The sequence below is a fragment of the Columba livia genome, chromosome 29, assembly GCF_036013475.1.
Source record: "Columba livia isolate bColLiv1 breed racing homer chromosome 29, bColLiv1.pat.W.v2, whole genome shotgun sequence".
NCBI classification, from domain to species: Eukaryota; Metazoa; Chordata; class Aves; order Columbiformes; family Columbidae; genus Columba; species Columba livia.
This window is the reverse complement of record NC_088630.1, coordinates 2465843-2481830: the sequence shown is the minus strand read 5'-3', so window position 1 is coordinate 2481830 and position 15988 is coordinate 2465843. Positions and strand designations below refer to the sequence as shown.

Sequence of the window (15988 nt, the reverse complement as noted above, 5' to 3'; positions counted from 1 at the left end):
AACCGGCCTTTGTCTGCGGCTCCGGGGGGGGCATTACCTCATCCCGGCCGCGCCAATGGCGGCCGCCGCCGCCGCCCCCGGCCCCGCCGCCCGCCCCGCCCCGCCGGCGCTATAAAGCCCCGCGCCGAGCCCCGCGCTCCGCCGCGCTTCTTACATCGACCGCCTCAGCGTCGGGCTGTGAGACCGCCCCGGACCGACCGCCACCATGGTGAGTGGGGGGGCGCGGGGAGGGGTCCCCAGCCTCCCGCTGTTGTCCCCGCTTTCGTCCTGCCCGGGATGAGCGGGATGGGGCCCTCGGCGCTGAGCCCGCACCGGGCGTGGCTCGCGTTAAACCGGACAGGGGGGTCGCCCGGGACTCGCTACCGAGTGTGGGTCCGTTCAGCCGGGTTGGGTGGCTGCCCTGCCTTCACCGGGGCTGAGCGCCGAACCGCCACCGGGCGTGGCTCCCGTTAAACCAGGCAGGATGGGACCCCCGGGACCGAGCCCGCACCGGGCGTGGTGCCCATTAAACCGAGCAGCATGGGTCCCTGGGGCTGAGCCTTCAGCCTGCGATGGGTGTGGTTGCCGTTAAACCGGGCAGGATGGGTCCCCGGGGCTGAACCCCGAGCCCGTACTGGGCGTGGCTCCCGTTAAACCGGGTCGGATGGGTCCCCAGTACTGAGCCCTCAGGCTGGGCGTGGCCTTGGTTCGGTGGGCCAGGATCGGGCCCCTCCTTCTCGGTGCCGAGCCGGACCCGCACTGGGCGTGGCTCCCGTTAAACTGGACAGGACAGACACCCCCCACACCACACCCCCCCGGTGCTGATCCCTCAGCCTGCACTGGGCGTGGTCCCGGTTTAACGGGGCAGGATGGGTCCCCCGATGTGGGATGCGGTCTGGGTGCAGTGGGACGGGCAGGGCAGAATGGGCCCCCCCGGTGCTGAGCAGCCTCTCCCCACCAGAGGACAAGGCAGAGCAGGATGGGGACCCCCACTGGGTGTGGCCCTAGTTTAGTGGAAGCCCCTGGTGCTGAGCCCCCTCCCTGCACTGGGCATTGCTGTGTCTCAACAGGGCGAGTGGGGCAGGATAGGACCCTCAGGGCTCCCCATATTGACCTGGGTGTGGTTCCAGTCCCTTGGGGCAGGATGAGCCCCCGGTGCTGAGCTCCCCATTGCACAATGGGCAGGGTCCCGGCTTCCTCGAGGGGCAGGATGGGACCCCCAGAGCAGAGCCCCCCCCCACATTGGGTGTGGCCCAGAACAATGGGGTACGTCTGGGCAGGATTGGGCCCCATCCAGCGCTGGGCACTGGCCCTTCCCAGCTCCATGCCAGCCCGTCCTGGGGGCGGCGTCCCCACGGGGTCTGCGGTGGGTGCTGCAGCTGGGGTAGGGACAAAGGAGGGAGCCTGGGGGTGACACAGCACCTTGTCCTGTCCCCGCAGCGTGAGTGCATCTCCATCCACGTGGGCCAAGCGGGCGTGCAGATCGGCAACGCCTGCTGGGAGCTGTACTGCCTGGAGCATGGCATCCAGCCCGATGGGCAGATGCCCAGTGACAAGACCATCGGTGGGGGGGACGACTCCTTCAACACCTTCTTCAGCGAGACGGGGGCCGGCAAGCACGTGCCCCGGGCCGTCTTCGTGGACCTGGAGCCCACGGTGATCGGTGAGCGCGGGGGGGACGTGGGGTGTGTGGTGTGAATGGGGTGCCCGGTGTTGCGGGGACACTGGGTGCTGATGGCACGGGTGGCTCTCCCGCAGACGAGGTGCGCACAGGGACGTACCGGCAGCTCTTCCACCCCGAGCAGCTGATCACGGGCAAGGAGGATGCGGCCAACAACTACGCCCGTGGGCACTACACCATCGGCAAGGAGATCATCGACCTGGTCCTCGACCGCATCCGCAAGCTGGTAGGGGCGGGGGGGGGCTCGTGGGTGACGAGTCGAGGACAAAGACTCAGTTCTCAGACTTGCCCTCCCTGCTGGACTAGCCAGGCTGGGTTTGGATTTAATATATTAATTAATGTTAATCCTGTTCTGCAGCAGCTGCCATTGGCCGGCAGCGGGACTCGCCGTCGCCGGGGTGTTGGAGCCGCTCCACAGCGCCGCAGCCCCCGGGCACCGGCTGTGCTGAGCTGTGCAATTCCCTCTTTGTTCCTGCTTGGCTGTTGCTGCAGCCATGTCCAGCTGCGTGCAGCTGGGGACACACGTCCCAGTGACGGTGCGGGGGGTGGCAGCTCTGCCCGGCCCCGTCCAGAGCTGAGCAGCTGCGCTGAGCCTGCTGCTTGGCCCCACTCACCGTTGTCCAAACCCCAGCCCCAAACCTCTCCCTGTTCTGAGCTGGTGGGACCTCCCCCCCTGCGAGGGGCTCCTGGCCACTCTCCCACCGTAGGGGCCACGGGGCTTCCCTGCGGAGCTCACATGGGTCAGGGTCCAACGCTTGGGATCTGGGCCACCCTGTCACCTCCCCCAGTGGCTCCTGCTGGAAATACCCCAAAATGTCCTCATGAGGCCACGGAGAGGAAGGAGCAACTTCTGCTGCCCGGACTAAACATCCATCCCCCACTCCCCTTGTCTTTCCTCGCCAGGCTGACCAGTGCACGGGGCTGCAGGGCTTCCTGGTGTTCCACAGCTTCGGGGGCGGCACCGGCTCCGGCTTCACCTCCCTGCTCATGGAGCGCCTCTCCGTCGACTACGGCAAGAAGTCCAAGCTGGAGTTCTCCATCTACCCGGCCCCGCAGGTCTCCACGGCCGTGGTGGAGCCCTACAACTCCATCCTCACCACCCACACCACCCTGGAGCACTCCGACTGTGCCTTCATGGTGGACAACGAGGCCATCTATGACATCTGCCGCCGCAACCTGGACATCGAGAGGCCAACCTACACCAACCTCAACAGGCTGATAGGCCAGATCGTGTCCTCCATCACGGCCTCCCTGCGCTTCGATGGCGCCCTGAATGTCGACCTGACGGAGTTCCAGACCAACCTGGTGCCGTACCCCCGCATCCACTTCCCGCTGGCCACCTACGCCCCCGTCATCTCTGCCGAGAAGGCTTACCACGAGCAGCTCTCGGTGGCCGAGATCACCAACGCCTGCTTCGAGCCGGCCAACCAGATGGTGAAGTGCGACCCGCGGCACGGCAAGTACATGGCGTGCTGCCTGCTGTACCGCGGGGACGTGGTGCCCAAGGATGTCAACGCCGCCATCGCCACCATCAAGACCAAGCGCACCATCCAGTTCGTGGACTGGTGTCCCACTGGTTTCAAGGTCGGCATCAACTACCAGCCGCCCACGGTGGTGCCCGGGGGGGACCTGGCCAAGGTGCAGCGCGCTGTGTGCATGCTGAGCAACACCACGGCCATCGCCGAGGCCTGGGCCCGCCTGGACCACAAGTTTGACCTGATGTACGCCAAGCGGGCGTTCGTGCACTGGTACGTGGGGGAGGGCATGGAGGAGGGGGAGTTCTCGGAGGCGCGGGAGGACATGGCTGCGCTGGAGAAGGATTACGAGGAGGTGGGGGTGGATTCGGTGGAAGGGGAGGGGGAGGAGGAAGGGGAGGAATACTAAGCTCTCACAAGGGTGCTGCTCTCACAGGGAACATAACCTAGTTGAGGACCCCGCCGCGGGTCTGTAGCCGTGTGTGCGCCTCGGTCTGTCCTGTTCTATGGTCTGTGCTTCAATGGAAAGTCTGTTACGCACCCACCTGTCCCTCCTCGTGGGTCTGAATAAAAAGCATTTCCTGTCTTACCCCGGCTCTGTTGTCTTTACTCTGTGCCGCGATGTCCTCTGGACGCTGTCCCCGACAGCCCTGTGCACCCAGCGCCTCCATCCTGCTCCCTGGGTGTGTGCTGAGCCCCGCGCCCCCCAGCCTGTGCTCCCCAAACTAGTGTTCCCCCCGTCCTGCAGCTGGGCGCTGTCCCCCTGTGTGTCCCCTGTGTGTCCCCCGTGCTGTGCCCGGCTCTGCAGCAGGACCGGGGCTGTGTTCGGCTTTCTTAGGACCAGCACCCAAGTGAGCACTGGGAGTGGGTTAACCCCTGGGGGGGCAGGGGGTCTCTGAACCCCCAGGTTGGTGGAAGCCTGGGGGGGTATCTCTGCTGTGCCGTGGCAAGGGAGGGGTTGCCTTGCCCAAGGGGTCCATGGTGGGGGGGTGGGGGCATGTATCCTGCTGCCCGTTTTTGGGAGCACTGGGACTGCAGAGCCTGATCCCCAGGGGCTGAGGGGCCCCCTTGTCCTGCCAAGTGTCCAGGGAAGGGTGGGGTTCCACATCCTGTCCCCCCTAAATCCACTGTGTGTCCTGAAGTGTCTGTTCCCCCCTCCAGGGAAGGGGGTTCGTCCTGGCTGTGCTGCTCCTGCCAGCCCTAGTCATTGGGGGGGAAGTGGGGCAGCAGCCCCCAAAACTGCCTGGAACAGGGGGAGCCAGGCCCTGCTGTCCGTCCCCCCCCATCGCTGCTGGCTCAGGGATCAAAAATGAAGGGGAAGTTGGATGCAGCATCAAACTGGAGTGGGCGCTGCGGGGAGGGGCAGGGTATGCCATGGCGGGGGGGGGAATGCCCTGAGCACCCCCAGGACGCTGCAGCCCCTGTGCCAGACACACCAACTTCCCCCAGGGCTGCGGTGAGCGGGGCTGGAGCGGCTCTTCCCCAGCCGGGGGGGCCGCTGAGAGCTGAGCTGCCCCCAAGCGCCAGCCGGGACCCCCATGCTGGGGGCGGCCACGGGAGCCCGGTGTGGCCGGGAGGTAGAAGCCCCATTGCCCAGGGGAGCGGAGGCGCAGGGGCCGCCATGCGGCGGGCGAGCGAGGCAAATGGCGGGGAGCCACGTCACCGGCTGCAATGCAGCTGCGGCGGATGCTCCTGCGCCGGCCCCAGCGCCGCACACCCAGGCAACCGAGGCCGTGGGGTGGCCCTGGCGTGAGGTGGCCCCAGTGGGGCACCAGGGGACAAGAGGGGCCCCGGTAGCGGATGAGCGGCGTGTGCTGCCAAAGGGGCCGCTGGGTTGTCCGCAAAGCTGTCGGCAAAACAGGAAGGCGGATTAGTGGGAGCAAATAGCTCTGGGGATTAAATGGGTGCTGGTCCCCCCGGGCCCCCGCACAATGGGCACCTCGCAGCGGTGCTTGGGGGGGGCACAGCAGGACCCCAGCACATCCCCCATTTTATGGGCATCGGGGTGGTCTCCATGGTGGGCGATGGGGAGCGTGAGGGGCCCAGGACGCCGCCTGCCTGGGGGGATCGCACAGGGAGGGGGGGGCTGGTGCTGCGGATAAGCTGGGAAAGCTGCAGTGAGTGGGGGCTGCTCCCCCCGCCGTGCAGATGGAGCGGGGTGCGGGGCACGGTGCCCCCATCACAGCGCGGTGCAGGGCTGCGGGAGACACCTGCACAGGAGCTGGTGGGGGCCGGGGGCTGCAGATGGGCTGGGAGGTTGTTGGATGGGGGGGCTCCGGAGGCTGCAGATGGGCCGGTGCGGGAGGGGCCGGAAGGTGCAGATGGGCAGGGAGCGCGGCGGGGGGGTCCGGCCGGAGAAGCCGATTAACCGCCCCGGTTAATCACAGCGCGGGGGCGCCAGGCGCGGCAGCACGTGCCGCCCCCCCCCCGCCATGTCGCAGTTTTCCTCTGCAGCGGAGCCGCCCCAAGCCGGGGGGAGACGGGGGGGAGGGAGCGGCCGCGCCTTCCCCTCCGTGGCAAATGCGGGGTGGGCGATGACCGGGGCGGGGATTCGGTCCCCCGGTGTCACCCTCCCCCCCACCCCCATGCGGGGGGTCCCTTCGCAAGCCCCGGGCGGGCGCTGCACCCCGCGGCGGGGGGTCCCCCCAAAGCCCCGCAGCGCCCGCCCGGCAGCGGGGGGGGGAAGGAGGCGGGGCGCCACGCGTTGCAGCCAATCCGCCGTGGCGAACGCGCGATGGGCGGGCTCGGCTGCCAATAGGAGCGCGGGGCGGGGGCGCGAGGCCCGCCCCCAGGCCGGTATATAGAGGGGCGCCCGGGGGCGGCTGGAGCTGGTACTTGCGTCGATTCCTTGCTTGTCGGGACGAGTAGCCGAGCCGCAGCCATGGTGAGGCGGGGCGGGGGGGGGATTGCAGCGTGGGGGTGGGCTGGGAGACGGGTTGGGAAGGTGCAGATGCGGGGGTGCGTGGGGGACTGGGCAGGAAGGGAGGGAAAAGGAGTGGGGGGACCAGAAACCTGGGAAGGGGGGATCGGGGGTTAGGGGGCTTACGGCAGAGCGGGGACTGGGGGAGGAACGGGGAGAGACAGGCCGGGGCTGGGGGTGGCGAGGGGAGCAGAGAGGAAGCGGGGGGGACACAGCAGGAGCGAGAAGGTGGGCAGCGCAGGGGATGGGGGGGCAGAGCGGGGAGTCCGCCCTTGGCGAGAGGAGCATCCCTGGGGGGGTCACAGCACCCCTTGGGGGGGCAGCACGTGGTCCCGAGCATCCCCCACCTCGGTGGGGGCGGGGTTCTGTTCCACTTTTGGCGCCCATCCCCGACCGTTACCGTTCCCGCGCGCGGGAAGGCGCGCGGCGGGCGCGCAGCCCCACCCCCCCGCCGGGGCACAGCCCCGCCCCTGCGGCACCAGCCGCCCCCAAATCCTTCCCGGAACCCCCAACCTCACACACCTCGTGTGATGGGGGGGTAGAGTGTCTGTATTGCCCTCCCCGCCCCACTGTGCTTCTGGCACCCACCCGAGTCCGACCCCACGGGGCTGATCCTGCTCTGTGCCTCCATGGGCTGCCTGCCCCCTCCCCCCACGTCGGCCCCCCCCCGGGGGGGAGGAATGCGCAGGAGCAGGTGCTGCGGTGCAGGGTGCGGCTGGGAATGTGCTGGACTCACGGGGGTGGGGGCGGAAGGACCCCCCTTGGGGTGACGCCACTGGCTCCTGGTGGCTTCGGGTCAGCTGGCGCAGTCACGTCCCCGCTGCTGCGCTTCCTCCTCTCGCTGCAGCGCAGCCTCGCCCTGCCCGTGCCGCAGAATGTCCTCCCCGTGTGCCGTTTGGTGGCAGACGGACAGCGGGCGCCGGGGCGTTACCCGCGGGGCTGTGCCACACGGTGGCTGCAGTCTGTCCCCGAGCGCGTGTGTCCCACGTCCAGCCACCCTCCCAGGGTGAGCTCAGCTGCTGCGCTGCCCGTTTTGAACGGTGCTGAGTCAGCGCTGGCTGAGCCGGGCACAACAATGGGTGTGAGGGTGGGGGGCTGCCCCCCGCTGACCCGGAGCCCCCCGTGTCCCCGCAGCGTGAGTGCATCTCCATCCACGTGGGCCAAGCGGGCGTGCAGATCGGCAACGCCTGCTGGGAGCTGTACTGCCTGGAGCACGGCATCCAGCCCGATGGGCAGATGCCCAGTGACAAGACCATCGGTGGGGGGGACGACTCCTTCAACACCTTCTTCAGCGAGACGGGGGCCGGCAAGCACGTGCCCCGGGCCGTCTTCGTGGACCTGGAGCCCACGGTGATCGGTGAGCGCGGGGGGGGGCGTGGGGTGTGTGGTGTGAATGGGGTGCCCAGTGTTGCGGGGACACTGGGTGCTGATGGCACGGGTGGCTCTCCCGCAGACGAGGTGCGCACAGGGACGTACCGGCAGCTCTTCCACCCCGAGCAGCTGATCACGGGCAAGGAGGATGCGGCCAACAACTACGCCCGTGGGCACTACACCATCGGCAAGGAGATCATCGACCTGGTCCTCGACCGCATCCGCAAGCTGGTGGGTACAAACCCCAGTGGGACCGGTGCCACCACAGCCAGTGGGGAATGGGGAACCGGCTGCTGGGATTTGGACGGCAATGGGGAGCTGGGCTGTGCCCCCAGGGTGTGGGTGTAGTTTGTGGTGCTTGTAGCACCCTGCAGCAGGTCCCTGTGGGGTCAGGATCCGTGAGTGGAGATCAGGATCAGCCCTTCCTCGGGACGCTCAAGCCCAGGACATGCACCCACGGGTGGAGTGTGCCTGGGGCGAGGTGGGGCTTTGTGAGACTGACTCACTCCTGCCCTTGAAGGAACTTCATTTCGTCGGTTTTAGGGTCATGTGAGGTTTCTCCTTGATCTGGACTCTGATCTCCTTTCCTCATGAGCCGCTGTGCTGAGTGTTTAACCTGTGCTGGGGCAGCTTGTGTGCATTCCTTCCCGCCCAAAGCAGGACCGCCGGGTCGTGCTGCGTTCAGGTGCTGCCAGGCCAGCTCTTGGACCAAGGAGGAGCCAAGTGTCTCCAGCTCCCTGCGGAACGCAGCCCCTTTTTCCCTGAGGGCTGCTCGTGCCAATGCACAGGCTGCTGTTGCTGGAAGCAAAACTGGGGCACTTGAGCAGCTGCTCAAGTGTCCCCAGGATGAGTCCCCAGAGGCCTGAGGTCCTGGGGTGAATATTGACCTTCCTGGGCAGTTTGGTAGCAACTTAAGTTCAGAAATACTGACAGATGGACCTTGTTTTCTCATCCCTTCCTCCAGGCTGACCAGTGCACGGGGCTGCAGGGCTTCCTGGTGTTCCACAGCTTCGGGGGCGGCACCGGCTCCGGCTTCACCTCCCTGCTCATGGAGCGCCTCTCCGTTGACTACGGCAAGAAGTCCAAGCTGGAGTTCTCCATCTACCCGGCCCCGCAGGTCTCCACGGCCGTGGTGGAGCCCTACAACTCCATCCTCACCACCCACACCACCCTGGAGCACTCCGACTGTGCCTTCATGGTGGACAACGAGGCCATCTATGACATCTGCCGCCGCAACCTGGACATCGAGAGGCCAACCTACACCAACCTCAACCGCCTCATTAGCCAGATCGTGTCCTCCATCACGGCCTCCCTGCGCTTCGATGGCGCCCTGAATGTCGACCTGACGGAGTTCCAGACCAACCTGGTGCCGTACCCCCGCATCCACTTCCCGCTGGCCACCTACGCCCCCGTCATCTCTGCCGAGAAGGCTTACCACGAGCAGCTCTCGGTGGCCGAGATCACCAACGCCTGCTTCGAGCCGGCCAACCAGATGGTGAAGTGCGACCCGCGGCACGGCAAGTACATGGCGTGCTGCCTGCTGTACCGCGGGGACGTGGTGCCCAAGGATGTCAACGCCGCCATCGCCACCATCAAGACCAAGCGTAGCATCCAGTTTGTGGACTGGTGTCCCACTGGTTTCAAGGTCGGCATCAACTACCAGCCGCCCACGGTGGTGCCCGGGGGGGACCTGGCCAAGGTGCAGCGCGCTGTGTGCATGCTGAGCAACACCACGGCCATCGCCGAGGCCTGGGCCCGCCTGGACCACAAGTTTGACCTGATGTACGCCAAGCGGGCGTTCGTGCACTGGTACGTGGGGGAGGGCATGGAGGAGGGGGAGTTCTCGGAGGCGCGGGAGGACATGGCTGCGCTGGAGAAGGATTACGAGGAGGTGGGGGTGGATTCGGTGGAAGGGGAGGGGGAGGAGGAAGGGGAGGAATACTAAATGCTGGGTTCCTTCTGTTGCTGTAGCTTGCCCGCAAAATGTCCGCTTCTCACACTTCAGCTTCCTTGTGCGCTGGGCGGGCTCAGCCCCGTGGGCCTGGCTGGAGGGATGTGCCGCTCTGGCTGGGTTTGTGCTCTCTCTGATGTGATCATGTCAGTTTTCCATGTGTCTGTATCATGTCTGTGAATAAAAGGCTTTAAGAGAAGCTGCTGTTGTGTCGGATACAAACCCTCTGTGTCAGCACCTGCGGCTTGCTGGCCCTGTCCCCTGGGAACAGATTGTCCCCATTGTCTGTGCCCAGTGAGATGGCAGTGTGGGATGGCAGTGTTCCTGCAGGGGCTGGGCTCTAGCCAGCCCTCCCCCCGCTGCTTTGTTCCCTTGGGGCCGAAGGGTGAAGTTGCCCCGTCCCGCCGTGTCCCTACATGCCGTGGGGTGGGGGGTCTGCCGGGGCATCCAGGATGGTGCTGCACGGGTGGGTCCCGCAGGAGCTGGCTGGGGTCGGTGTGTACTACAGCCACCGGGGAGGCCCAGCCCCCCTCGGCTTTGCCGGGGATTAGCCCTCCCGCGGATTAGCCCTGGGCCCGGTATTAATCCTGAAGCAGCCCCTAATCCCGGCTTCCCCCACCCGAGGGGCCGCTGCCCCCGTGGGAGCGGTGGGTGGGAACGCGGCGGCGCCCGCAGCCTATCGGGGCTCCCCACGCAGTTCTGCACCAATGAGAGGCGTCTCATTCGCTGCCCAGGGCCAATGGGGAGGAGGAGGCGGGGCCGTTCCAGTCTTCGGCGGCCGCGGATTCATTGTAGCCAGTACCGGACGTGAGGGGCGGGGCCGAGCGGCGCTTCCCCGGCAGCACCGACCCCGTCCCGACCCGCCGGTCCCGGTCCCGGTCCCGGTCCCGCCGCTCGCCCCGCTGGGAGCCGGCCCGGCCATGCTGGCCGCAGCATGGCCCCTGCGGAACACGACGCGCTGGCCGTGCGGGAGCAGCTGTTCCACCAGAGGGTCCGCGAGTGCATCGTGAGTGCCGGGGCCGCGGGGAAAGGGTGCTGGTCCCGCTGTGGCGGCGGGGGAGCCGCGGGGAGGGGCTGGGCGCACGCAGCCCCCCGGGAGAGCCGCGTTCCCCGGCGGCAGCTCTGGGGCCCGGCCGCCGCCGTGCCCCACGCCCGGCCGTTATCGCTGCCAGAGCCGCGGCGGGCGGCCGTGCGCCCCGCAGATAGCGGGGTCCTGGGGCCGGGCCGGAGCGGGTTCCCGGGGGGTGCGACCCCTCTTCCAGCACCAGCCGCGCCGCTGCTCATCCCCTCCCCTGTCCCAGCTGCCCCCCGCAGCACTGGAGTCCCGCCGTGCCCGCGCCCCGGGGCTGCGCCCCGCCGACCCCACCGGGAGCCCCCGGGCAAGCGGGAGGCTGAGGGTGCCGGGTGCGGCGGTGCCGGAGCCGGGCCAACCCCGTGCTGGGCTCCTGTCCCCAGGCCTGCAGCTTTCCCTGGGGCGCTGGGGGTCAGCGGGAAGGGTCCTGCTGAGCCCCCCGGCCCGTGGGTCTGGTTCTGCTCTGCCGGCCGCGGCACCTGTTGCCACAGGCTCAGGGATGGGGGTGGCCTGGGTGTCCTGGTACCAGCGTCTCCTGAGGGCTCTCTGGGCTGCTGCATATGGGGTGGCCAAGCACAGTGACCAGCAGTGCCGGGGTGGCCCTGCCATGGCCCAGTTTGGAGCGAGCGGCCAGAATCCAGCATCTCTGTCCTGGAGCTCCCCAGACCTGCTGCCCGACCTGTCCCAGGCTGCTGCGTCTCGCCCAGGAGCTCCTGGTTCAGCACGGCCAGCGTGGAGCTCACTCAGCCCGACTTTCCTGGGTGCAGGAGGTGTTGGGGGGTCCCGGCCAGGCAGCGCTCTGTGCTGTGGGGTACAGCCCGCGGCAGGAGGGGACCTGCAGCATGAGACCCTTCCCTGGGCACAAGCAAGAGCCGGAGTGGCACTGTCCCTCCAGGGCTCTGGGGTTCCCGGTCCCCCCACCCGGCAGATCCTGGGGACCCCCGGCCAGCCGAGGCCGCCGGGCCGGGCGGGGGGGGGCTGTGCTGCTGCTGCTCCGCTCCACCCGTGCCAAGGTGGCGGGTTCAGGAGACCTTTCCTCATCCTGCCGCGTACCCAGCAGGATGAAAGGTCACGCTGTTCCTCAAACGTCGCCTGCTCCAGCCGGCCCTCGGCGTGCGGCGGGGGCGGGAGGGACGGCACAGCCGGCCCTGGCACCCGGCTCAAGGCCGTTCCCATGGCTCTGCCGGGTGCCGGTGCCAGCGGGGCGAGGGCTGTGGGCTCGGGGGTGCAGGGTGGCCCATGGGGTCAGACCTCCGGCTCTGCCAGCACAGCCAGACCCAGAGCTGCCAGGTGGGTTCTCCCCGTGGTCTCAGCGCCCCCCCCGGCTCCCCTGTCCCAAGGGCTGTGGCAGCTTGTGGGCACCCATGGGTGAGCCCCGGGGGCAGCCCCCATGCGCAGCCCCCGTGCGCAGGCAGGGCCGAGCACACATGTGGGGTGTAACCACGGCCAAGAGTGGAAAAACAAACAGGGTGGAATTGGTGGGCCCTGGAGCCAGAGGCATCACCTGTGCTGCCCGCACTCCTCTGCCTGCAGATCTGTGCCCTGCTCTTCGCCAGCCTCTACATCCTCTGCCACTTCATCATAACCCACTTCAAGAAGCACGCGGACTTCGCAGCAGGTAGGAGGATGGGAGCTGCCGCATTTGGAGCCACATCCAGCCTCCCCAGGGCTTGTTCCTCCATCGCCATCGGAGCCCCCGGGGGCCCTGGTCCCAGCGCAGCCCAGGTTGCTGTGGCGCCGCTCACTGTGGGACGTGGCCCCAGCCACGCGGGGGGGAGCAGAGCCCGAACTCCCTGGGAGTGTTTCTGCAGCATCTGGAGCGGGCAGGGGGCGATGCTCCGGGCAGCCCTGCCTCCCCCAGCCCCCTTGCTTTGTGTTTTTCTCCCACAGTTCATGATGATGAGGATGCTGCTGTCGACAGGATTGCGTAAGTTCCTGCCCATCCTGCTCCCTGCCTGTGGGGTGCTCAGCCGCTTCCTCTCCCTGCCTGCCTGGGATGTTGGGTCCCCTCAGCTGGTGACTCTGGGCGCCGTGCTCAGGCTGTGACACCCATGGGGACCCAGAGCTGCTGCTCATCCCTCCCGCAGGCTGGGGCTCTGCACCTTCACCTTGGCCGTGGCGCTGGGCGCCGTCCTCCTGCTGCCCTTCTCCATCATCAGCAACGAGGTGCTGCTCTCCTTCCCCCACAACTACTACATCCAGTGGCTGAACGGGTCCCTGGTCCACGGTGGGTGCGTGGGGTGGCCCCAGGGTGCCCCAAGGGCTGTGGGTTGGGGTTGGGCCCCCCCAGCAGCTCACCCTATGCCGTCCCCCCCTCCAGGCCTCTGGAACTTGATCTTCCTCTTCTCCAATCTCTCCCTCGTCTTCCTCATGCCCTTTGCCTACTTCTTCACTGAGTCCGAGGGTTTCGCGGGATCCAAGAAGGTAAGTGACCCCGCGGGTGTCCCCCCCGCTGCCCCAGCCCCCGGCCCCTCGTAACCCCACTGCTGCAGGGCATCATGGCCAGGGTGTACGAGACAACGGTGGTGCTGCTGCTGCTGACGCTGCTGGTGCTGGGCATAGTCTGGGTGGCCTCTGCCATGGTCAGTGGTGACGCCGCCAGCCGCCAGTCGCTCTACGGTGGGTGCTGCTGCAGCGCGCGCGGCTCTCCCGGCTCTGGCAGGGCAGGATTGGGCCCTGGTGCTGAGGGGATGCCCGGTGCCACTGGGCTGACCCTGCTGCCTCCACAGACCTCTGGGAGTACTACCTGCCCTACCTCTACTCCTGCATCTCGCTCTTCGGCGTGCTGCTTCTGCTTCGTAAGTTGGGGGGTGTTCCCCGGGGGCCCATCCTGCAGTGGGTGCGGATCCCTCGGGCTGCTCCCTGCAAACGGTGCTGGGATCTGGGGGTCACAGTGCAGGACTGAGCCCCCAGCCCTGCCCAGGACCCTTGCGGGGCGCGGGGAGGGGGGAAAGCTGGGGCACCCCTTGCTCAGCCTCTTGTACCGCCGCAGTGTGCACCCCCTTCGGCCTCTCCACCATGTTCGCTGTCACGGGGAAGCTGCTGGTGAAACCCCGGGTAAGGTGTCCCCCCCAGGTCCTGCTGCCCCAGCCTGGGGGCTTTACCGTCCCCAGGGCTGCCTGCTCTGCCATCCCGGGGAGGGGGTGCCATTCACCCCCCACCGGCTGCTCACGGGTTCCTCACCTACCCCAGCTCCTGGAAGACCTGGATGAGCAGCTGAGCTGCACGAGGCTCGAGGAAGCCGCCGTGTCCCACAGGATTTCCGCTGGTGGGTGCCCGGCATGGCCGCTGCCTGGGCGGGGGGGCTCAGGGTGGACCTGGGGCCCGTCTGCCCCCCTACTTGGGAGCCCCCACGAGCCCCTCGGCATCTCCTCCTTGGCAGGCAAAGCTTCCTGCTGGCTGAACTTGAACGTGGAGCTGCTGCGGGAGCAGCTCTTTGCCATCCGGAGCAAGAGGCGGAAGCTGGGTGAGGAGCCTGGGGGCGGGCGGGCGCAGGACGCCTGGGTCCCCTCCAGCTTGGCACTGGGAGCACTGGTTCCCTGGGAGCCTGTGCCCCATGGAGGGAGTGGGGCTATGAAATGGGGTGAGGTTGGAAACCCCTGTCCTGGCACCTCGGGGCCTCTCTCGATCTCCTGCCCTGGGGTGGGGGCTCATGCTCCCCTCTCACCCGGGCACGTCCCCCCCACCCCAGAACTGCGGCACCGAGCGTCACCCTGGCAGAGGAACCTGGGCTACCCCCTGGCCATGCTGGGCCTCCTGGCGCTGACGGTGAGTGGCCCTGGGGGACCGGGGGCTTGTCCCCGTTTGCCCCCCAGCTGCCCTCACTCCCTCCCCGCTCCTCCCAGGGCATCTCTGTGCTCATCGTCTGCTTCCACGTCCTGGAGCTGCTGCTGGACGATGCCGCGATGCCGCGGGGCATCCAGGTACCGGGGTGGGGGGACACGGGACAGTGAGGACTCGTGTCCCACGCTGGCCTGGGGACTGCTCATCCCCAATACGCGCCCTCCTCCCCCGGCAGGATGCGCCCCTGGGCCAGGTCTCCTTCTCCATCTTTGGATCCTTCGGAGCTGCCCTGCAGGTCGTCCTCATCTTGTATCCTTCAGGCGAGCGCTCGTGTCCCCAGCGCTGTCCCCAGGGCTGCCCCGCCGTGTTCTCCTCCTTAACCTCCCGCACAGTTACCTGATGGTCTCCTCCGTCGTGGGCTTCTACAGCTCCCCCCTCTTCACCCGGCTGCTCCCCGAGCGCCAGGACACCCCCCTCACCAAGGTGGGAGCTCCTGGGCCTCCCCCAAGTCCCTGCAGCACGTGGTTGTGTCCCTGTCTGGTGTCCCCATGCGAGGACATCCCGTGTCCCCCACCTCCCGCTGCCTCCGGTACATTCCTGGGCATGGGTCTCAGCACCCCGGGGGGAGGAACCAGGCACTGGGGCAGTGCTGCTCCCCCATAAATGCTCCTTCCTCCCCACTCAGATCATCGGGAACTGTGTCTGTTTGCTGGTGCTCAGCTCAGCCTTGCCAGTCTTCTCCAGGACACTGGGTGAGCCCCTGGGGGGGGCAGGGTGACCCCGGACTGGGGTGTCCCCAGGAGCGCGGTGCCCTGACCGTCCACCCCCCGCCAGGCATCACCCGTTTTGACCTTCTCGGGGACTTCGGCCGCTTCAACTGGCTGGGAAACTTCTACATCGTCTTCCTGTACAACATGGGCTTCGCGGGGCTCACCACGCTCTGCCTGGTGAAGAGGGTGTCCTGGGCCGTCCAGGCCGAGCTCCTCCGCACCCTCGGTGAGGATGGGGCGCGGGGGGGGCGCTGGGGTGTCATCCCCCCCCAGCTCTCACACTCTCCCTCTGCCAGGTCTGCACAAGCTGCCGGTGACGCGCTCCTGGCCCCTCTGCAAACCCTGCTAGGGCTGGGGGCGGCGACGCGTCCCCCTGGCGCTGCGGTGGCCACCGGGATGGCCACCAGCTGCTGAGCCAGCCCTGATGGCGCCTGGTGCCCCCCAAGGAGAGCTGAGACCCCGGGTGGGGGGGTCTGGTGCCTCTCCCTGGTCTACCTCAGCCTGCTGCGCTACTGAGCCATGGCCTTGAGCCGTGTCCCCGTCACACACGGGGTCCCCCGGGGGCTGCGCTGGCTGCAGCCCCCCACCCCGTTTTCATACCTCATGCAAGAACAGCCAGCCCCCCCCACCCCGGGGCTGCCCCTGGGGTGCAGTTGGGTTTTAAATGTTCCCCCACCCCGGGGGACTGTCACCACACTATGTTGGGGGCTTTGTGTCCCCCTGCACAGTCACTCCGCACCCCATCCCCGCGTCACCCCAAGGCTGCCGGGGGGACACTGGTTGTCACCCACCCTCAGGCCTTTGGGGTCCTCGAGGAAGGAGCAGGGGCTGGGGTTCCAGGGTGCTGGGGTTGAGACCCCTCCCCAACATCTTGGTGGGACGAGCCCGTCGGGTCTGTTACCACAAAACTTGTTTGGAGCAATAAACAGTCTTTTTTTTAATACAAAAATATCTGAATCTGGGTATTTTGTTCCCTCCGAGGACAC

The 15988-nt window shown here is 67.6% G+C and overlaps 3 protein-coding genes across 4 annotated transcripts; all 3 read left to right on the top strand.

The window, feature by feature from the left end:
• The first annotated feature begins 73 nt into the window (after nucleotides 1-73).
• Nucleotides 74-3724, top strand: TUBA1A (tubulin alpha 1a). The gene is made up of 4 exons (XM_065043784.1): nucleotides 74-208; nucleotides 1420-1642; nucleotides 1738-1886; nucleotides 2564-3724. Exons 1-4 carry the CDS (start codon nucleotides 206-208, stop codon nucleotides 3542-3544), a joined length of 1356 nt encoding a protein of 451 aa, XP_064899856.1. The 5' UTR covers nucleotides 74-205; the 3' UTR covers nucleotides 3545-3724.
• On the top strand, nucleotides 189-9576 carry LOC102088204 (tubulin alpha-1B chain). 2 transcript variants are annotated; one of them, XM_065043786.1, is made up of 4 exons: nucleotides 189-208; nucleotides 7190-7412; nucleotides 7509-7657; nucleotides 8391-9576. In XM_065043786.1, the coding sequence occupies exons 1-4, from the start codon at nucleotides 206-208 to the stop codon at nucleotides 9369-9371; spliced, it is 1356 nt and encodes a 451-aa protein (XP_064899858.1). In that variant the 5' UTR covers nucleotides 189-205; the 3' UTR covers nucleotides 9372-9576. The 2 variants fall into 2 exon arrangements, with proteins under 2 accessions (XP_064899858.1, XP_064899857.1); XM_065043785.1 differs by lacking the exon at nucleotides 189-208 and adding an exon at nucleotides 5861-6019.
• Nucleotides 9577-10136: 560 nt separating this feature from the next.
• On the top strand, nucleotides 10137-15951 carry LMBR1L (limb development membrane protein 1 like). The gene is made up of 17 exons (XM_065043783.1): nucleotides 10137-10383; nucleotides 11983-12067; nucleotides 12340-12376; nucleotides 12537-12676; nucleotides 12770-12873; nucleotides 12942-13068; nucleotides 13179-13247; nucleotides 13442-13506; nucleotides 13642-13717; nucleotides 13832-13915; nucleotides 14141-14217; nucleotides 14295-14372; nucleotides 14468-14541; nucleotides 14625-14715; nucleotides 14918-14984; nucleotides 15067-15228; nucleotides 15299-15951. Exons 1-17 carry the CDS (start codon nucleotides 10312-10314, stop codon nucleotides 15349-15351), a joined length of 1461 nt encoding a protein of 486 aa, XP_064899855.1. The 5' UTR covers nucleotides 10137-10311; the 3' UTR covers nucleotides 15352-15951.
• The last annotated feature ends 37 nt before the right edge of the window (nucleotides 15952-15988 follow it).